The sequence below is a fragment of the Anarhichas minor genome, unplaced genomic scaffold (assembly GCF_050575085.1).
Source record: "Anarhichas minor isolate MPS153535 unplaced genomic scaffold, ASM5057508v1 ptg000010l, whole genome shotgun sequence".
Classification (NCBI taxonomy): Eukaryota; Metazoa; Chordata; class Actinopteri; order Perciformes; family Anarhichadidae; genus Anarhichas; species Anarhichas minor.
Window position 1 is genome coordinate 4604634 of NW_027466456.1, and position 20459 is coordinate 4625092.

General features: G+C 43.9%; 1 protein-coding gene across 2 annotated transcripts in view; it reads right to left on the reverse strand.

The window, feature by feature from the left end:
- Window positions 1-20215, reverse strand: part of ssbp4 (single stranded DNA binding protein 4) — an 87266-nt gene extending 67051 nt beyond the window's left edge. The window contains exons 1-3 of one of the 2 annotated variants that reach the window (XM_076087702.1): window positions 19861-20215; window positions 9831-9903; window positions 5584-5645 (exon numbers count right to left, since the gene is read on the reverse strand). In XM_076087702.1, coding sequence (XP_075943817.1) covers window positions 5584-5645; window positions 9831-9903; window positions 19861-19916 — 191 coding nt within the window. In that variant the 5' untranslated portion in view covers window positions 19917-20215. The remainder of the gene's footprint in view (window positions 1-5583; window positions 5646-9830; window positions 9904-19860) is intronic. The other variant, XM_076087703.1, reaches the window with a different exon arrangement.
- Window positions 20216-20459: the final 244 nt, after the last annotated feature.

Consider the following 20459-nt stretch of genomic DNA (forward strand, 5'->3'; position numbering starts at 1 on the left):
GACAGAGTTGGTGCCCCGAGGCGTCCCCTCTAGACAAGGAGGGCGCTGAAGGAACAGAGAGGGACTGTTCAAAAGCGGCAGTGAACACATATGGTGCGCGTGTCGCGCTGCCCTTCTGTCACTTGACAATAAAGCCAGTGTACATTATCATATCCATCGGTCGGTGTCAAAAAGATTGCTGCTCCGTCAGCCACGGGCCGCGGTGAAAAGGCTCGGCCATCGCAAATCCAATCAGCTCTCAGGGAAATGAAACGGAACGTAGGTTACAGTTTGTTGCCCGAAAAGACACAACCAGGTACGTGTGCGGGGGGGAGGTGATCTAACATCTCACGGCCTGTGAAGTCTGAAATATATTGCGGTTTGAGCAGCTGACCTGCTTCTGTCTGAGCCACGCAGGGAAATCTCATTCTCTCGGTTGCTCTGCATAATCTGAAACAGGATCGCTGGTGGATGAGACTAAATGCAGAAACCAAGACTTTCATTATTCTCATATCATTTTAGGTGGTTGATGCAGGACTCGTTCCTCTGTAGAGTTACAACCGAGCCCTTAGGTGTGAAAAGGTGTTGGATTAGCAGGCAGAATCACTCTAATGTTGTACTAATGATTTCCAGGGTGCAATCAGGGGGAAAAAAATCCATTCCCATCTAGTGCACCATCTTATGTATCACTGGGACTGAATCCAGGCAAAGTCTGGATGGGACCATTGCTATCTCTGATTTGACAATCCCACCCACATTTCCAGAAAAAAGCTCTTGTCATAGTTGTTGTCTCTTCCTTTTCGGAGACACTAATCATTAGAAATGATCTGGGAAGTCAAAATTCGCAGTTAATTAGCAACAGCAATCTGCGAGAAATCTTGTACTCTGCACACCCTTGTAATAGTAAATGTTCTATCCAATTATCTAATCATTTCAATCTAATCATCTCATCATGGGAAGCTCTTTATGGTATTATGGGTAGCAACCGATGGTATTTGAGCCAAACAACTCTGTGTAGGAGAAAACTTAAACTGCTCTTACTTTGAAGTCACAGGAGGAGATTTAAATTGCAGCTTGGGGTCATGCAAACTCTTTTTTTCATTCATTCAAATGAGAAACAAGGCAAAGAAAATATGAGCTGGCACTGTCAGCACACACGCACACACACACACGTTATATCCAGAACAGAGGAGGAAGGGATTAGCGACCAGCCGTCCAGAAGAAGACAATTACTAAAATTAAATGCCATCATGAAAATTGTTTGCAATTAACTGTGGTCTCACAAAGCCAGTGGTTACAATGTGCTTTTCCATTATAATAAGGAGTGTAAACAAAGACACGGAGAGACAGACACACGGGCTGCTGGCCGCAGGTCTACATGATAATCCTGTGTGCGTCTTCAACGCGTGAGCAGTAAGGAGAGAAGGAAATATACATGGACATCAAGACAGAGATGGAAACAGCTGGAGATAAGGAGGCAGACAGAGAATGAGTCCAAAGAAAAGTTTCAGAGAGTCGACTATGCTGCTTCTTATCAGAACAGGCTCCTCTTAATGGGGTAAAACGCTGCAATCACAGAGCGGAGGCGGAGAAACACAACCCCTCCAGTTGTCTTTATTACCTTGACTCAAGCGTCAGCCGTTCTCCTGGTAGCAGCAATGCATCCAGCGAGCAGGAGAAAACAACAGCACCACTGTGCCATGTAAATCAGGAATACTCCCTTTGGACTAATAAATAGAAACACAGTGACGGCTTAAGAGGAGTCAACAATTCAAATGAAGTCGTACGTGTGCTGTTAAGATGTTCACACATGCAGGTGGAGGAAATTCCTGCATTGAGGTACACGGTGGAGACTTCAGAGACCTTCTGGACAGCCAAAGACAAAGTGCCCAATCCCACAGTTTAAGTGGCAGTGCAAAATTAATCCACACATTGTTGCAAAATGGGTTTCGCTGGAAGCTCGGTGATGTAGCGAATACTCACGCTTTTTGTCTGTAACCGGTAATCCTGTTACTTCTACACATGTCTCGCAGCTGACTGCAGACCACGCTGCATCTCCTTTGTGGAGCAGAGGTCAAATAAAACGACACGAGACATGACGCGATAGCTTCTTCTGTTCTGGATTCTCAGATTTGCCGAAAGATGCCAATTCGTTCGGCAAGCTCTGCTCAGGTTTACTTTGCCTCCAAAAGCAAAATCCACTGGTTGCACCAACTGCTTTAAAATTAATGAATTAAATTTGGTTATTAAAAAGGTGAAGGGACCAAACCTTAATTCTTCTAAAGTCAACCTTTTCAAGTAGTTTTCAACCGCAGAAAGAGTTGAGATAAGACTGATAGAGTTTTCTTTTTTTCAGGGTATCCAAGGAAGCCATCAGTAGGCGATCTGCATTTTCAGAATATATCAGATTTTCTGTTCCACTACAAATGGATTTGAATATGCTGCAATGTCGGAGAAATGGGAGGAACAGGAAACCTCCCGTCACTCTGACTTGAGACTGTCGATGCATTATTCCAAGATGATTACTGCCCTTGCTGGCCTCGTAGGCATACCTGCTTTAATTAGTCTTTTGTTTTGTTGTATTATCATAGAAGTTTGTTAACAAGTGAAACCAGATAAGAAACAAACAGTGTGCTGCTCCTTTTGAAGTAGCTGAATTGACTGTGTTAGTGTTCCTATTGGATTGTATTTAGATGCAACAGCTAGGCGATGGTCTGTCTCCTATGTCGCACTCGACGAGGAGGCTGAAGTTGTGAACAGTATTTCAAACTCAGCTGCTCCAATTTACGATCTGTAAGACACGTTTTGAGGAAAGACGGATGAATTAGCAAGGAGAGGGTAGTAGAGGAGAAAGAGGCAGAGAAGACTCTCTGAAACCTGTGTTTATAAAGAGCAGTCCAGACATTTAGGGGCAGAGGACGGCTGTACTCTCACTGTTTTCTCTACCCCTCACAAATAAGAATTTCAGCTGGAGGCAATCACAGAGATGATCCCTCGACATACTGTTGTTGTGCTGAGGTTTTCATGTGTGTGTATGTTTTGTGTGTTGGGGTGAGGGGTGTGTGTGTGTGTGTGTGTGTGGGGGGGGGGGGGGGGTGTACTGAGGATTCAGTGGCCATCCAGTGAAAACTGGTTAAAGCAATCGATTTGAGGATAAGGAGGAGACAACTAGCAGCAGCCAATAGAGAGGGAGCTAATGACACAATCAACACCTGCAGCCCTCGCTGAGCCTTTTCTTTATCCTTCCACCCATAACAACAGATGTGGATGAGTGACCCCCACCGCCAGGCTCCCTCTTCCTCCCCCAACATCCCCCCCCCCCCCCCCTTTACAGCTCCGGTCTCACTCTGAAGCCCCCCGCCAACGCCATCCTACAGGAAACAGCCACAGAAGCAGAGACAGGAGGGAAGAAAACCCCAGTGAGGTGCTGAGGAAGGGACGACGGGGGCGGGGCTAGGGGTGGCGGCGGGGTCGGGGTCTTAGATTTGGCTGTTTAACACAAAAGAGGCTGGAATGCAAAGAGTTAATCCGTTCGGGGGTCTCTCTTCCGCAAACAAAGGGACAGGCCTCCAGACAAAGGTTGAGGGAGGGGGAGCGAAGGGTGAGGGATGAGGGAGGTTGGTGGCTTTCCTACCATCTGGAGCTTTTGTTTTGGGGGGAGGCTGGAGGTTGGGTGGGGGGGGGGGTTGCTGGGTGGTGTAGGGTTGGACAGAGGACTCCGCCTGCCCCCCGCCCCCTACTCCCCCGGCAGCCGACCCCCAGACCCCACCCCCAGTGAGTCTCCGCGTCCACGTGCTGTGTGGCCCAGACAGACGCCCCTCAGCGAGGTCATACTACACCGGAGTCCTGCCCCGCTCAGCCCGGCTAATCATCAGCCTACACTCCAACTGCTCAACGCACACACGAGGTCATCTCCCACACTCTGCTGAAATATTTCAATGCAGTCAGAACACACACTAGGAGCGCTCGGCTTCCCTCTCTGTTTCCCTCTCTCTCTCTCTCTCTCACACACACACACACACACACACACTGGGCCAGTCTCCCTGAGCCCTCTTATTGGTTCAGGCAGAGGCGAGAGCAAACCTACGCTGCGCTGTATGTTTGTGTATGTCATTCTGTCAGCATTACTGGTAGCTGTCCAATTGAGAGCTGTCAGGTTGAGAGAAGCCAGGCTCTTTAAGGACCATTATGAACCGTGTCAACAGGCTCCACAATTACAACACACACTGGAGCCAGAGAGGATGAATGAATGAAGCCGCATGTCCGGGTTTATTACACAGGGCCGGCCGGGGGGCTTTAGGGATGAGCAGGATAGCATGAATGACAAACAAAGCGGGCCCTGTCAAACCTCTTATCTTGGCTCTCTTTGCCTCTAGTGCTGCCTTGCTGAGGATTCAGCCTCTCAACCTCCCTGTCTGTTTGGCTGCTTGATTCGTTGTCTGCATCCTTTCCAGCTGCCCAGCTTCCTCATCCCTGCCTGCCTGCCTGCTCGCCTCCTTGCCTTTAAGTTGGGTTTTCTGGCTCTTGGCCTGACAACTGGAAAGAGGGGAATCCTACATTTGGGTGTTCCCATTCGTGTCAGGCCCTAAGCCCACTGACCCCCTTCTTCCAGCCAGATAGAAAACACTGTCCTCGTTTCATCTAGCATTAAGAGATCTGACAGATTTGTTTAAGGATGCAGAAAGAAAAGTGGAACAACCCACGTCAGAGCCGTGTTCTGTTAAATGGAGCATAAGGTTAAAAAGTCTCAAGAAGCTTGACGACGGAGTAAAGGTTTTCAAACTGTGAGGAGGCATGGCGGGTCAGACGTGAAGCGATAGATGGGTGAGGTGAAAAAACAAGGTGGTGTTCTAAAAACAACAGGAAGTTATATGCGTCAAAGATGGCCCTCTCATCTCGAGTCATAACTCCAGGAAATCAGACCACACAGACATGATACATATATTTGTTGATTCAGTGTGACTTGTGCTTTCTGAGGATGTCATTACCCCTGATGGCCCCGGCAAACAAACGTCCACTTACAAATCACAGGAAAAAAAAACACACTCCTTGTCAGAACTTGCTTGAGAATAACCCCGTTTTTAAGTTCTCTTCAGTATCAAAGTAATCCACTGATAGTTGTCTGTACATTGAAAAACAAGATGTACTAATTGCTAATTTGGCATACTTTCAATGGTGCCAACTCCCTAAAATGTAAACACATGTAGGCTAAAGGGGGCTCAAATTGTAGCCCACCGCCCGCAATTGAAACCATATCAACATACGACGATATGTTGCCTGGATTTTGTCTGGAGGAGGGTCCCCAGTGTCAGAACCACTGTGACAGAGGATCTGACTCTGATTTTCACTTTGATTGGACAGTGCACACTTCGACGGGAGGTTTAAAAAGTGCTTAAATAAAAAAGCAAGGCAAGTTACCTCACTTGTCAATCAGAGAGACGCCAGAATAACAGCACTTAAACATGTGTGAGATGATGTACTTAGCATTCCCTGCAATTACTGTCCCGCTCTACCCCTGCACATTCTTTCAGACCATCAAGAGTACTTCTACAGTATGAACGTAAGCTGTTGTGGTCAAGAACAAGAGGATCAACATGTACATACCACCACCATGAGTGTAAAAATCCTGGAGGTTCCCCAAGTGTGATGTTCTTCTCCCATCGGATCTGAGAGGAAGAGAGAAGTGCAATAGAGGATGGAGGGGAGAAGACAGAGGAGGGAAATAAAAAATTAGACATCGCAGCATGTTTTATGCATATCGTAATCATTTTGCTCAACTGTCCTCCCAACTTTAGCCAGACAGAGCGATAGTCGGACAGAAAAATAAGCCGACGGGCGGCGCAGCGACAGTGCAGTGCAGCGCTGAGTTCCCGGATAAGAAACTGTGGCTGTCTTGAAGCAGCGGCCCTCTCCACTGCCCTCACAAACCAGCAGAGCTCCTGCCTGAATCTGGACACCGAGACAAGATCCAATGAGAGATAGCAGACCCTGCTGCCTGCTTCACACACACACACACACACACACACACACACACACACACACACACACACACACACACACACACACACACACACACACACACACACACACACAGTCCTACTGACCTGACACACACACATTCACATAGTCATACATATACGTGATTCACCAGTCTGTGAGGACAGCATGACAGCAGCAAGATTTGTCTTTGTTTTCTATACAGTAGATCCTAGCTTCAGATTTCTATTGAAGTGTCTATTCTATAGATTTCCCCAGTGCAGTTTGTAGTGATGTGATGTGCCGTAGGTGGGTTGGGCTTGTTGATTTAATGCTGCTAAAGAGCTGAGTGCTGCACTGTGCAGGAAAGCATAGAGTGGCAAAGTCCTCTCGGGGACAGAAGTGTATTGTGTGTATACAATAAATATGAGCATGTGTGTGTGTGTGTGCGTGTGTGTGTGTGCGTGCTCCTCACTGAAGAGGAACAGAGGCTAATTGAGGTAGGAGAGTCCAGGTGATAGCGCTCTCATTAGATGAACAGGTGTGAGTGTGTGGGCCTTCAGTTTACCTGCGAGGATAGAAGTCCCTTATCTATTGAAACATTTATGTGTTTTTCTTTGTGTGTGTGTGTGTGTGAGAGAGAGAGAAAGAGACTGAGAGGTACATAGGTGCGGAGGTTGAGTGATCTCTATGCACTGCAAAGAACACGTTTAGCGTGACATCTTGAACTGTTTTTAAAATAAAAACAATGTTTATTTGAATTAATCTATGATTCTATCAACAGACTACTATTTTGATAGTTGATTTGTAATTTTTAGTCATTTTTATTAAGTAAGAATTCGAGTAAAGAATGTACAAGTTTCTGGATTTGATGCTTTTCTTCGTCATTTATTTAATAAACTGCATTTCTTTTGGTTTTAGACTAATACAAATTGAAAAAAACAAGCTATTTCAATGCATCGCCTTGGGGTTATGGGAAATTATGTATATTTTTACTATCTTGCGGTAGTTTAGAGACAAAATGATTGATTGATTTATCAAGATTAAATGGCAGATTAATCGATAATCAGTAAGCAATAGTCCTCTTACTTGCTTTTTCCAGATCAAAGCTTTCAACGATTTTCTATTGTGTTGTATTTGATTTGCAGCGCGTCTATATTTGCGGTGCATTTATGCTCCTTATGCATGTGTATCTCTCTGAATTTAGTGCGTTATATTTATTTGCATTAATTTGTTTCGAAGATTTTTTTCTCCATTTGCAGGCGCTTTCTTTAGTTGCATTCATTGAGGGCACTCAGCCACTGTAGCGTGGAGAAACAAGCAGGAGAATAAACAGTGAGGAGGTTTAACAGGAGGTTAATAGAGAGGAACAGAAGCAAAAAAAACGGCAGATGATCGACGAAACGAAAGGATTACAGGAAAGAAATCAAAGCCAAGAGAGGGTGATCAGGTTTTGTGTGCTTTAAGAAAGATTTGGAGAACGTTGACTGAGTGCGAACAGGGTAACCGAACATGTAGATGAGTATAACAAATCATCTCCGTTTGCAACCTTTCTTCAAATACTCGTGAGAGTACATTCTACTGCTGCACGAAGGTGAAAAGGTGAACGGTCAAGCTGCTGTGTTTGTTTACCGTTAGTCTAATCCAAATACACCGACTCCGACCGTATAAGACAGCAAAACACAAACGATGCTGTGGTTGAAATAAACAAAATCATTTAGCAATATACGGTTGCAGGCGCAACATTTTGAGAGAACTGGCGTCAAATTGACTTAGCAGTCTTTGCATGCATGCCTCGTGGACATGGATTGTTTGTGTGTGTGTGTTTGCGTGTATGTTGTTCTAATCCCCATCTGTGGAGATGTTGCTTAAATTCTTGTTGGAGGCCGTTTAAATGTGTGTTTGGGTCTCTGTGTGTGCCTCCGGTTGCCTGCGACCCAGAACTTCACCCCTTTCCAGCAGCTCACCAATAACGCTCAATCTCCGGGAGGGAATATTCACCCACAAGGGCTCTGCAATGAGCGAGGCTCTCTGCAGCCCCACCACTTGATCTCCCTGTGCTGCTTTCCCCCCATCTTTGCTTCATATTTTAGACGTCCGCCCGTGGTTGTTGGCAGCTGGGACGGCCTCCAGCAGCACTGCCCGCCCTGCCGGCAGCCTGCCTGCACACTATAAACTAAGGCAACCAATTACTGTCTGATTGATACATCCACGTCCCAGCAAGAGTGATTTTGGGATATGTTCTTTTTTTATGTGTTTTCTCTTATTTTTGCAAAAATCTTTTCAACTCAACTGGAAGAGATATGACTTTTTTTTTAGGGATTAAAATGATCGCATTGATAGTGACAGTTCTTTTACAGCTTGTTTTGTGGCCCAGGCCAAGTAAGACATAAAATAAATGGTTGTGGTTGGAAGCAGTTATAGGCAAACCTAACAAAAGCTCTATCACCATCTAACTAAAGGTGCAACCCATTCAATAAATAGTTTGACATTTTAGGAAACACTCTTATTCCCTTTCTTGCTGAGAGACAGATGGGAAAATGTAAACCACTCTCATGTCTGCACTATAAATATGGAGCTACAGCAAGTAGCTGCTTAGCTTAGCTTAGCATACAGACTGGAAAAAAAGGGGTCAGCACTGGTTACCTGGCTACTTCACGGTGACGACAAAACTCCAGGAAGTAACTGTGCTCGACCGAGATAAAGTCCAGGACAAACGCCCCAAAAAACGTTTTTTATACTTCAGTGTTTGTACGAATTAAAGTAACAGGATATAATATGTTAACTGACTTGGTCAGTGCTAAATTTTTCACCATGTTTCCAGTCTTTATGCTAAGCTAAGCTAAAATCGGCTAGCCTTAGCTTCATATTAAATATATATAAACATATATATATATATATATATAAGATATGAGAGTGGTATAGAATAATAAAAAATGCAAATGAGCACATTTCCTAAAATGCTGACCTATTCCTTTAATTCTAGATAAAACATTGCCTTTTACAAGAAACTGGTAGAGAAACTAATTTCAACTTTAAAATGAACCAAAGCCTCTCGCTAGCACTCTTACAGATGATCAGCTGAACCGCCTGTTGCTCACTAGACTCTCACTTCTGGGTGTGCAGTGTGAGTTTATGCAGATGCATCAGTATCTCTATGCGACTCTACACTGAGCTCACCAGATGAAATGAGAGATAAACACTGTCAGTATTAAAGTTGAATAATATGGACCAGCCTTTGCTTGCTATTAAAGCCCTCTCAGCGTTGGGGAGTGTATTAAGTGGAGCTGAATAAAGCCAGTGGGGCAGGAGAGGTGTTGTCCAACCCTGGACACGGGACCATTAGCAGGAAGGATGTCCATTAAGGAAGAGGATGCAACACATTAGAGACATTACCTCTTCAACAGTTCAGGGGCCTAAAATGAGACTAATAAGTACAGCAGACCTGCGACACATGGTCGTGTTTGGTTCAAATATTAAAAGGTAAACTTGATTTTTACTTTGCTTATCAAATGAGCAACACATGCTCACAATATGTCAAACTGCTCTAATTAAGTAATGTTTATGATGACAAATTAGAGCTAATAATGAAGGGCGGGTAATCATATTTAGTAGCCCAACCGATGCCATGTTTACATTGTCCCAAATTAATAAACACTCAAGAGAACATTGCTGTTGCTCAGCAGCAGTAGATAAAAAAAACCAAGTCTTGGCTCATGATGTATTAGTATTGTCTTAGATTTTCAGTGAGATTGCTCAACAGCTGCTTGAACCCAGAGCAACTTATAATGTGAATTCCATTACTGGTCATACAATAGAGGGGGAACCACACTCACGCTTTAGAAACAGGAAGTCAAACTGAAAGAACGTCTTACCTCTGACAGGAAGGTCTGTGCTGATTTCTGTGCGCCGACATGCAGCAAATACTCGTACACATATAAAGCTAACCTGGAAAACAGAGAGAGAGAGAGAGAGAGAGAGAGAAAGGTGTCAGTTTACAAAATGAATAAAAAACAAGGTCATGCTCTTTCTTCATCCTTAAAATGTGCCACACTTGTTTCATTCCAAGTAGCCCGTCAACGTAAGTCCCACACACGTGCACAGCTGGCAGAAAATCATCACGGTGTCATTTTAGATGGCGCTTGGATAAACAAGATTTCACAGTTTGGGGATCTTATACACTGTGGAGGGGTTGTAAATGTGTGATGTAAAGCTCTGCAGCTCTGGGCTAAAGAGCCTCCGTGGCACTCGGCCATATCCCTGTGGTTTTAGGAACTCTGCCGTTGAGGCACAGAGGCTGAAAACAAGACAGTGTAGACACCGAGGGAAACACGGACAGAGGAGACGAAAAATATCCTCAGACGTGGCTGAAGTCGGATTCACCGGGCTGCTTGTTGAATTCCTGTTATTTTTAGGTCTCACGCACATGCTGATGCCTGATGCTTTATGCATCAGATATAACAGATATTACTTAAACAAACTCACAGAAACATAGTCATTAAAAATATATTGGCTTGTCAAGTTGTAACAGATAACCGGCAGACATACAGTAGAGCAATATGAGCATCTAATTGGAGTTAAATCTCACATACTGACAAGATTTGGTTCAAAAGCTCTATCTCAATTTGTGTTCTTGCGTACTTACACTTGCTACTCTGAGTGCAGAAGTATAAGTATGGCAAAATGCAGTGCACTGAGAGTACCCGGATGGTGTGCTCACGACGGTCAAAACGTTTGAGCGTGGAAGGCGGAACACTTCTCACCCTCAATCGTTGCCATCTTGGCTACGAAGCTGAAGGCGACGGACCGCCAAACTGGTGAAAATGGCTGAGACGGTCTGAGATTGTCCACCTCGCGCAAAGAAGTACATATAGTGTACACAGCGTACTACATGGAAGTGTAACGGAGGTATCCGAATTGAGACACTGCAACAAACAAACATCGTGCTAAAACACCAACATCACTGACTCTCAGTGGGTTCATATCTACAAGAAAATGTCTTTATCAAGCTTTAAAAAATGGCGCTTTCTCCTTGAAATGGCTAAATACAGCACAGCATGTATCAATGGTGGCAACTGTCATTGAAAGGAGAATAATGCCGACTGTACTCTATTGGCCACTTGAACACTTCAGTCATGCAACGAGAAATAATTATTATTTATAACTAATAATTTATTTTCAATTGACTGTTATACGACAAGTTGTGCCAGTTTTGACATTTTTCTGTGTGATTTGTTGATACAAAGAGTCAATGTAATGTTTTCACATCGCAAGTAAAAGTCTGGTTGCCTGGCAACAAGATGAGCAGACTCCATGAAGTCACTGCTCCCGGCTAAGAAACGGTCCAACACATAACCCCTCGCAGACGCACAATGGGTCTGTTTTTACACTTCTGTCTTTAAAATGACTTAAACAAGCGTTTGTTAAATTCTTAATTAATGAGCTTAAGAGGTGCTGGTTGTTGCATTTTGTTATCTTCAGACAGAGCGGTTTTGAAACTTTATGCTAAGCTAAGCTAACAGTGTCCTGTTGACGTAAAGGTATCAGGGTGTTATCAATCTTCTCATCTAACTCTCAGCAAATACGTGTATTTCCCAAATGTTGAACAAAGGCATGTCTTAACTGAAGAAGCATAAAAGGGCAGAAAGTTGCTCTGAACCCGATCCACTAAAATTGAACCATTTACATTTCACAGTGTGATTTTCTTTGGGGGGGGGGGGGGGGGGGGGGGGGGACCAGATCACGGCTCTCTCTTTCTCTTAACAGCTGACTTATCCTTGTTACTTGTCACCATCTTTGCCTTAACTCGGCTACCGCTCATCCCTGGTGAGACAAGAAGGTGATCAAGTCTACAGCAGCTTGGCCCCGACTCAAGACTCCACCGAGGAACAACTTAATAACGACAATGTTGTCCTCTTATTCTTCTGTGTCTGCAACTAAACCCACCAGGATCATCTCAGATATTCAATATATATTGCCGAGTCCTCATCGGACTACACATGAAGCTGCAGAAAGACATGGACCTCTCACTCTGACCAGTCTGGACAGACATCACAGCCCAAAATCATCTGTATGCAACCGTCTCCGTGTCTGACACAAAGTGGACGTGCTTTTTCATGTACGGAGGGCGACTGTTTTTATGCTGATCACATGCATCAAGGCCAGAGCAGACACAGAGGTATGATGTTTGAGTTGATACTGAATGAATCAATAATGAGCCACAGTTGAGCAACCTGATTCATTATCTCCTCAAAGATACCACTGAATTTCACTGCAATATCCTGACAACCCTCTGCTCTGATGTAAGAAAACGATCTGCTACAGCTGGTCCAAACCAGTTTCAACTCGCATTAGACACTAGATGCTATCGCCTCTTCCGTTTCTCCTTCTTACATCAGATACAACTGAATCAACACCCATTTCAGTTACGTAGTGTCAACACACTGAAAAAAAATAAAAGAGGATTTATAGTTCGACAGAGTTTTTAATTACAGCGTGTATGTCAGTGTTTCTTTAAAGAGGCGTCACTACTTAAAGGTCCGGTGTGCAGAAAAAGGATTGTGAGAAGTCACAAGAAGGAGCAAACTGCTTGTTGTAAATTTTTAATATTGATCTCAAATGGAGTGACTCTCCTGGTATCGTTAAACTGATCAGTGACGTTTAATTATGTGTCGTCTGAAAATGTGAAAAGAACATTTTCTGTCTGGAAAAGTGAACGCGATGTCCATCCTTTATATACATTTACATCCAATCAGCAAATTACATATTTATGATGAAAAAGTTTATCGAGCTTTTCACAATAAATGCTGTATAAAAAACATTTAACAGTCAAAATAAAGTATGAATATTAAATTAAAAAGAGCACCATCTATTTCTGCCATATCTTTGATTGATGTTACATTTTTGAGTGTTTTAGGGAGAATATTAACTGTAGATTTCGTTTCCCAATTTCGGTGTAGTGGCCACATGGGGTATTGCACCTTCTAGAATAACAATGGGATCATTTATTTGGGGGGGGGGAAAGTAGCGGGTATGACATTTTTTTGTGTCACAACCCCGCAAAACAGATCTTTATATTATCAGAATTGAATCCATTTGGTCCACTAACATTTCCGGCTCGGCCCGCGGAAGTCATGGACTCCCCTGCTTTCACCCGGCTCGGTTGGAGGACTCACGTGTGCACGCTCTATCGGCCCAAACACGCAGATCTTTGAGGAAGCTTTTTTGTTTTTACGAGGATACGCCCAGAGAGCAACTTTTATAGGAATGAAGGGGGCGCCATCCTTGAACACGAAAACACTGTTTGGATGTATTTTAGTGAGTAAAACAAACTCAAAAACTGTAAAAGTGTGTGAGTGTGGGTATCAAAACTTCTCCAGTCAAACGATACTTGCATTTTATCTTTTTGCATGGTTTGCTCGCAGCCAATGAGAGGGCAAAAATAGGATTAAAAATGTTCAGCTTTGTGTTTTTTGGTCGTTCACTGAAGTAACCGTGAGCCTGAGCAGTTCAGGTGGCGTTTACGTTTCCCAGGTACTGGGTGAAGTGAGACGTCTGTTGGTGTAAAATATAGAAATGAGGTCCTCTTTGCAGTGTGAAATACCCAGCGGCAGGCATCAGCTCCTATATACCCCGTCCTCACTGTACAGGATCGAACAGACATTCCCATGAGCATTGCGGTAATGCACTGAAATTTTCATGGCAGACCCTGGTGTGATCTCAGGGGCTCTATCCCTCAGTGATGGGCACCTGCCCCGGCTGTAATGCATTATTTAAAAACACTCATTCAAACCAGGCTTCGGGGGACACCTTGTGTTACTCTGTCAGAAGCAGTAAGTGTAGCTCGGTGAAGGAGGAGACTTTTTTTTTTTTGGCGAGCTGATGGAGCAAAGCCCGAGGAAGGCCAGGTAGATAAAGGAGTCATGTGGGGGGGGGGGGGGGGGGGGGGGGGGGTTGTACTGTACAGGAGAGCTGTGTCAGAGGGAAACTGAAGGTCAGGGCCTCAACTCTTTCCTCCCTGGATACTGTAAACCTGAATTCCTTCCCTGTGAACTCTGCACTAGTTACACATGTCACTCAGGAATAAAAGATGAGATGCTTACAAGACAAACCACAACCACGCAGCCCACTCCACGGCTCGCGTTTCCTCTGCAACACATTTCACTCGCCTCCTTCCTCGGCTGAAGTCGTCCGCAGATGAAATTTAACGATAACGTATTCTGATTCAAATTACATGAGATGAAAAGAAGATCTGTCTGAGTGGGAGGAGGAACATGTAACCTGCACTTTGACTGCTGACTAAATGTCGCGGCTCATGATGTAAAGCTGCTGAGTGACTTTATATTAAAATAGAAATAAACCGTAAACTGTTTATAGCAACTTGCAGGGGATCTAATGCACCTTTTTGCGATCTTCTTCCCCTTCCCGGCCCTAACCTTGTGCGGCCTAACTAGTGCTTTGCTCAATGTCCACACATCAAGGAGATCTCTCCCACTGCCTCGTCCCCAGGAAACACACCTGACATTTAGCCCCAGGCTGCCCCATCCAGCCCTCCCTTTTCCTTCGCTCGCCTCCAGAGACAAGGGCATCTCGGCTTAGTTTAGCCAGCTAAAGCACAGACAGTTAGCAAATTAACTTTCATGTCGTCGTTTCAATAATTCAGCAGCGAGGGCAGGGTGAGGTAAGGTATGAGCGGAGGAAGTGATGGAGGAGGGTTCAGCGGGGCTCGTTACGGCACACACTTTCATATACAATCTTTAACAAAAGAATAAACATGGATAGCATGCATCATTTATGTATTCAGAGGGGCACCGAATGTAGCACAAAGCGTAGCTGGATAAAAAAAAAAAACACAAAATATTATTTCCTAAATATTAAATATTTATAAACATGGTATGAAAGCAGAATAGATCTGACACTGTTCGTGGTGAACGGGTGTGGTTGCAGTGATGTTTCCCTTGAAGGCGAATGAGAGATTGGATGGCGGTTAGAGACACCTGTAATACCGTGAAGCTGTTTCACTAAAGCTTATTCCCACTGCACACACGGTTTATATTTGCTTGGCTTTGTTATGGCAGTTCCTTTTGTCAAAACAAATCAGTGTCAGTACGCGTGTAAACACGCTTGGCTTTAGCCATGGGTTAATCCACACTGACACACACACAAACATTTAGTCCTCTCGCTTTCTACCAGCAGCGAGCTCGACTCCGTGACGGCTACCTATCGACACGCTCACCTGTGAACGTCCTCTAACCTCAGAGTTTAACAGAGGATAACTTGCTCCTTTTCAGTCTTTTTAATAAAAGAGGCAGAGGAGACGGATCCTTAACGGTGTGTGATGAGAGATCATATTGACATCGCTGACATCGTTTTGTTATCACCTCTTCTCCCACAGCAGTTAATGAGGACAGTAATATGAGGTAACTTTAACCTCAATAATCCAATCAAATCCTTTGTTTTCTATGTTCATCCTCAGGAACACATGAAGTCTTTCTTAAGTACCTGTTGTCTGTTGAGGCAGCAGCTTTTCTCTGTAATAAAAAGACACACACACACACACACACACACTTCTCTTCTGTGTGCTCTGTCGCCAAACTGATTAACAACTTCAGGCACGAAGCCTCAATATTTATACTGTCTCCTTTATTTCAAGTGAGAAAACGAACAGATTTGTGCGGATGCACCCAAAGCAGCTAACGAAAGGCAGCATTAATTGACTGTTGACATGTCTGAATGAAAGCAGTCAGCCAAAGGGTGCCGAGGGTAAATCAAGGGTTTCTTTACTTTTAGTGCAATGTTTCTGCCTGTGTTAGCGCGTAGCTCTTTATGCTCCTTTCAAAAGGGGTAAAATGCAGATGGCAGAGCCATCTGTGTAGAATCAAAACCATGCATTCAGACCTGAAGATCCCCATTAAACTGCATGTAAATACGTGGGAGGAGCCAGAGGAGGAGTGGAGGATGTAAAGAACCCCGTGTTTAAAACAAACTGATTAACTTGAAGTTCTTGAAGTTCCTTTCCCAAACAAATCCATCGACACTTGAAATCGCACAAAACTGTCAGTAAACAAACACGGAAGATTAGAAAACAAACGCAGGATTCTTTTGGAAAATTAAGAACGTGCTTTTAAAAAAAATGAGATGTTTGCTCCAGCTATTAAATCTTTTTTTTGTGTGAATGGCACCTTTAATTAGGAAGCTGGATTCATCAGTGCACGTTTCAAAGAGGCTCCAGTTACTAAATAATAAGGTGACATCAATAGTGAAGCTGCTGTACCCCTGTTCAAATTAAATTAAATTAAACGCTGGGGAAAATAAAGTGTGGAGCGTAATTAATTTCTTTGGTCGCAAGGGCGCCAGGTCTTCCTCTGCTTTTATTAATAATATCATTATTATTATCAATGTTTTCTTTTCACAAAATGTCCGATCACAATAACGCTTCTCAAGGACGTGCAAAGACATCACTTCACTCCCCACTCGGGCCGGCTGCCGGTGAACTTAAGACAGTGAAACCAGGCAGCGAATGTATGGCGAGTCCTTGGCTACGTGGAGGAATCCACATCAATTGTGCAATGTACCTGTGACCGTTTTATGTTGCATTTCTGAACAAGTTGGATTCGAGCCTTGGTGTCAAGGCTTTGGAAAGAAACAAAAACACACACACGACTGAGGATGTAACATTTTCTTAAAACTACTGTAAACTCTTCAGGTGGCTGATAACTGAGGCGTTCAGTACTATTAACACAGAGGTACATGCTGAACTATAGAGGAGCATTTGCTTGTTCTTATGAAGTTCTTTAAGTGTCAGACTGCACATCTGTCAACACCAGATCACATGCAGGAACTGTTCCAAATCTGGCAACTCCCCACTGAAATCAACAAATCATCATTACAGGATGATCGTAACACCAGGAGCTGATCAGAAACACCGTAGAAACACCCTCAACATCGCAGCAGTTGCCGGCCTTTATCACTGCTGCGATAGAAGTTGTTTAAGTTCCGCTCTTTTCTCAGGGTTAGAAGAGAAAGTGATAAAAAATGATTATGAAGAACATGTTTCTTTTGGCTGTTCTGAAACTCTCAGGTTAATCCACAATTTCCCTGAAAAGCTTCCGCAGCTGGCCGTCAATCTTAACGACACCAGCTTGCTAACTGAAACCAAATGGTGTAATAAAGTCTGTATGTGTATGAAAAAAAAGTCATTGCAGGAAATACACAAAATCCCCGTCTGTAACTCCTTCCTTGTAGCAGCTCACGTGCCCTGCACACACCTTTGTGTTGTCGGATTGCTTTCACACGGCTCTGGACAGATTACATGTACTGCCAGTCTCTACTTTTCAAACTTTTGTGTATATTCTAACAGCAATATGGTGCGACTTAGTTTAAAAAGGAGAATAATAATCTTAAACAGTTCATACATTATGGGCTAAAAACATTCTGTGGAACACAAGGAAAACTATTTTCTTCTGTACTTTGAACATGACCAGACTGATTACAACCTCACTTTATAAAGCCAAGATAGATAATATATGATCAACTTATAGTTTATTTAATAAAGTGTATGACTTGATAACCAATCCTCTGAGCAAGAGCGGCAGCTGTGATACTTTGTGTCATCCCTTAAGAGCGAGTCAAGCTGGGGCGCCCTCTTTTTAGTATCTGAATATGTAAAGGGACATAATATGAATATGTAAATATGAATATGAGCTAATTCAGTGATGCATCGAGGCAGCTGTTGTGAGCTCCACATTTACAAGGGAACATGTGTTGGCCCTGCGGGGCAGGTTAGGGTGACAAGACAGGTGAGGGGAGAGGGCAAGCGACGTCCATTATGTGTGGACAATACCGATAGGCCTGTGTCGTGCAGGCGGGCAAACCCACATACAGGCTTAACTAAATATGAACATGGGTCTAAAGAATAGGAGATTTACTGTGGAGTTTCTGATATATGAAATGAATGCAAACAAACAAAACAAGAGTTTTGTTATTCACAAGCAGCCTTAAAACAGACGCATTCATCATCCCCAGCTCCCAAAAGACTTGTTTTTCTTATAGGTTAAATTATTAATCCTCCTCCTACACTTTGATTTGAAATACATGCTGCCTCTGCACTGATTTCACTCCCAATAACACATGGAACATAATCCACACTCCCTGAACAAGCAACTAAAAGCTGTCTATTAAAAAAAAAAAAAAACACACACAGCATTTAAATTATCCACTGCTTTCAATGAAAATAAAAAAGTAAGGAAGCAACGCTACACAAACAGGTGTAGAAGCAGCCCAACGTCTGCTGATGGTTGATATGCAATATTAAAGCATCATATTGGTTCAAAGGTCACTCTGCCTGCTGTTCATCCACCCACATGGGACTGTTTTCATTTAGGATTCACTCCGCACAGATACAAACACACAAACACACACACACAAACACACACAGACACACACAAGGAGCTGCTCAATTTTCCAATAATCGGATGTGAATTCAGAGTGAAATTAAACGCTTGTGGCACCAGAAGTGTGCAAAGTCGTATTCGAGGAAGCTTACACTAAGCACATGAGCGAGGCCACATCTCTAGAAAGCTTAATCAATTGAATGTGACACAGCAATGCATCAAAAAATACAAGAGAGTCTCTGAAGAAATTTTGTTTCTATTACAGATGGATGAGGTGCTGTGGATCTGCACAGCCTCTCAGGACCTGACAGTGTTTTCTGGATTACAATTGCATCTCAGCAGGGATGCCTGCTCACTCCTCCAACCCTCAGACTGTTTAGTGCTTAAAAATAGCAAACGGTGATGGAAGGCTACACCGATCTGAAGCGCAGGGATGCAAAGGAAAGGTCCAAATCTCTGAATGGCCCCATGCAGGAAGTATTCTAGGCATGCGTCGAAATAAAGAGCAGAGCAGCTTCAGTCTACAAGGGACAGTGACATTTAAAAGTTGCATTGGCTTTTTTTTTGTTTCATCTTTTAGACAAAAGCAGTAATCCGTGCACTGGTGAATGTGCTTTTAAGTGGGGGGGGGGGGGGGGGGGGGGGGGGGGGGAAGAACATTTAACACAAAATCGAGCAAAAATGATGGAGTTTCACCGCATCTGAAAACACCCAACAGAGAGATTTATTGTCTACATTATTTCCACACACATGAAGAATAACATGCGATACTACAATCACCGGCTGGTCTTGTAATAGAAGTCTGTAATATTAACAGCTTGATGCTCGTGGCAGCATGTCTCCCACCGTTCGCGTGAGCTGATGCTAAAAAAAACTAAAAAAAAAAAAAGAAAAAAAGTTTACCACCGCTGTCTGGCTGCTGAATGGGACAAAACTTTTCCCTTCATCGCCGGGTTTGATAGCGCCCCGGCTTCACGCCTGAGAGCACACAGCTAAATAAGCCCGAGCGAGCTGCCCGGTTCTATTTCTACAACACGAAATAATTCAACCGAAAGTTTACGAGAGGACGAGCGGGCAGGGACCAGCACCTCCACCCTCAAACAGAAACGTGTTTCTACAAAGAAACGAATTAAAACAGCAACAAACCAACAACAAAAAAGCCGCGCTTCATCTCCTTCTCCCAACGCTGCAGAAAGCGTGTTGTATCGCAACATTTAAATACATTGTTGCAGCCCGAAATGTTGCAAGAAGTGTGCGCGCGTTGCACGAATGCACAATATTAGTAAATATCCCGTGCAACAAAAAGTGCAAACAGGAGGTAAAAATTAAGGAAAACTAAAGTTTAAGACGCACCTCTAAGGTGGAAACCCCGCACGGAGGAGCGCACTTTCTGTACAGTACGCTGCTTTTAAATTACACTACCTAGTTTAGAAAGTTGGACTCCCCTCCAATGCCCCCCTCGCCTCTATGATAAGCAGGTAAAGTCCTCCCGTATAGCGCGTAATTCACTTACTTTTCTCTCGCTTGGCTATCGGAAGGGACGACAGCTCCTTTACCTTTGGCGTACATGCTGGATTCTGTTTTAAGACTTTTGCCCCACTCAACACCTGTCAAAGAAAGCAGCCAGGAAAACGCTCCATCTCCATAGCTACCCCTTTAGTGTTTTTCCTCCCCCCCCCCTCCTCCTCCCCCCTTCTCCTCCCTCCGCCTTCTCTCTCCTCTCCCTCCCTCTCTTTCTCTCTTTTTTTTTTCTTTTTTTTTTTTACATCTCCAACATTGGCCACAAATCAGGCACAGTTTCTATTGGGGGGACTTGAAACCGTCCTGTTGGATTTTTTTTCCCCCTCCTCAGCCGCTGTTCCGCAGACCTGCTGCTCCTCCCTCCGTTGTGCAAACGGTGGGGGCTCCTTAAAGGGAAACACACACTTCTTGTTTACTGACCTCAGAAACATGAGGAGAGAAGGGGGGAAGATGGGGAAAGGCATGCCGGGTAAAGGGCTCTACTCTAAACGGACTACAGCCAGCTCTTTTTGGGAGGCTGGCAATAGTCCTAATGTTTCCCCCCCCCCTAAAAAGACATTCCAGGACTTTAGGCTCCAATTTGATTTTATA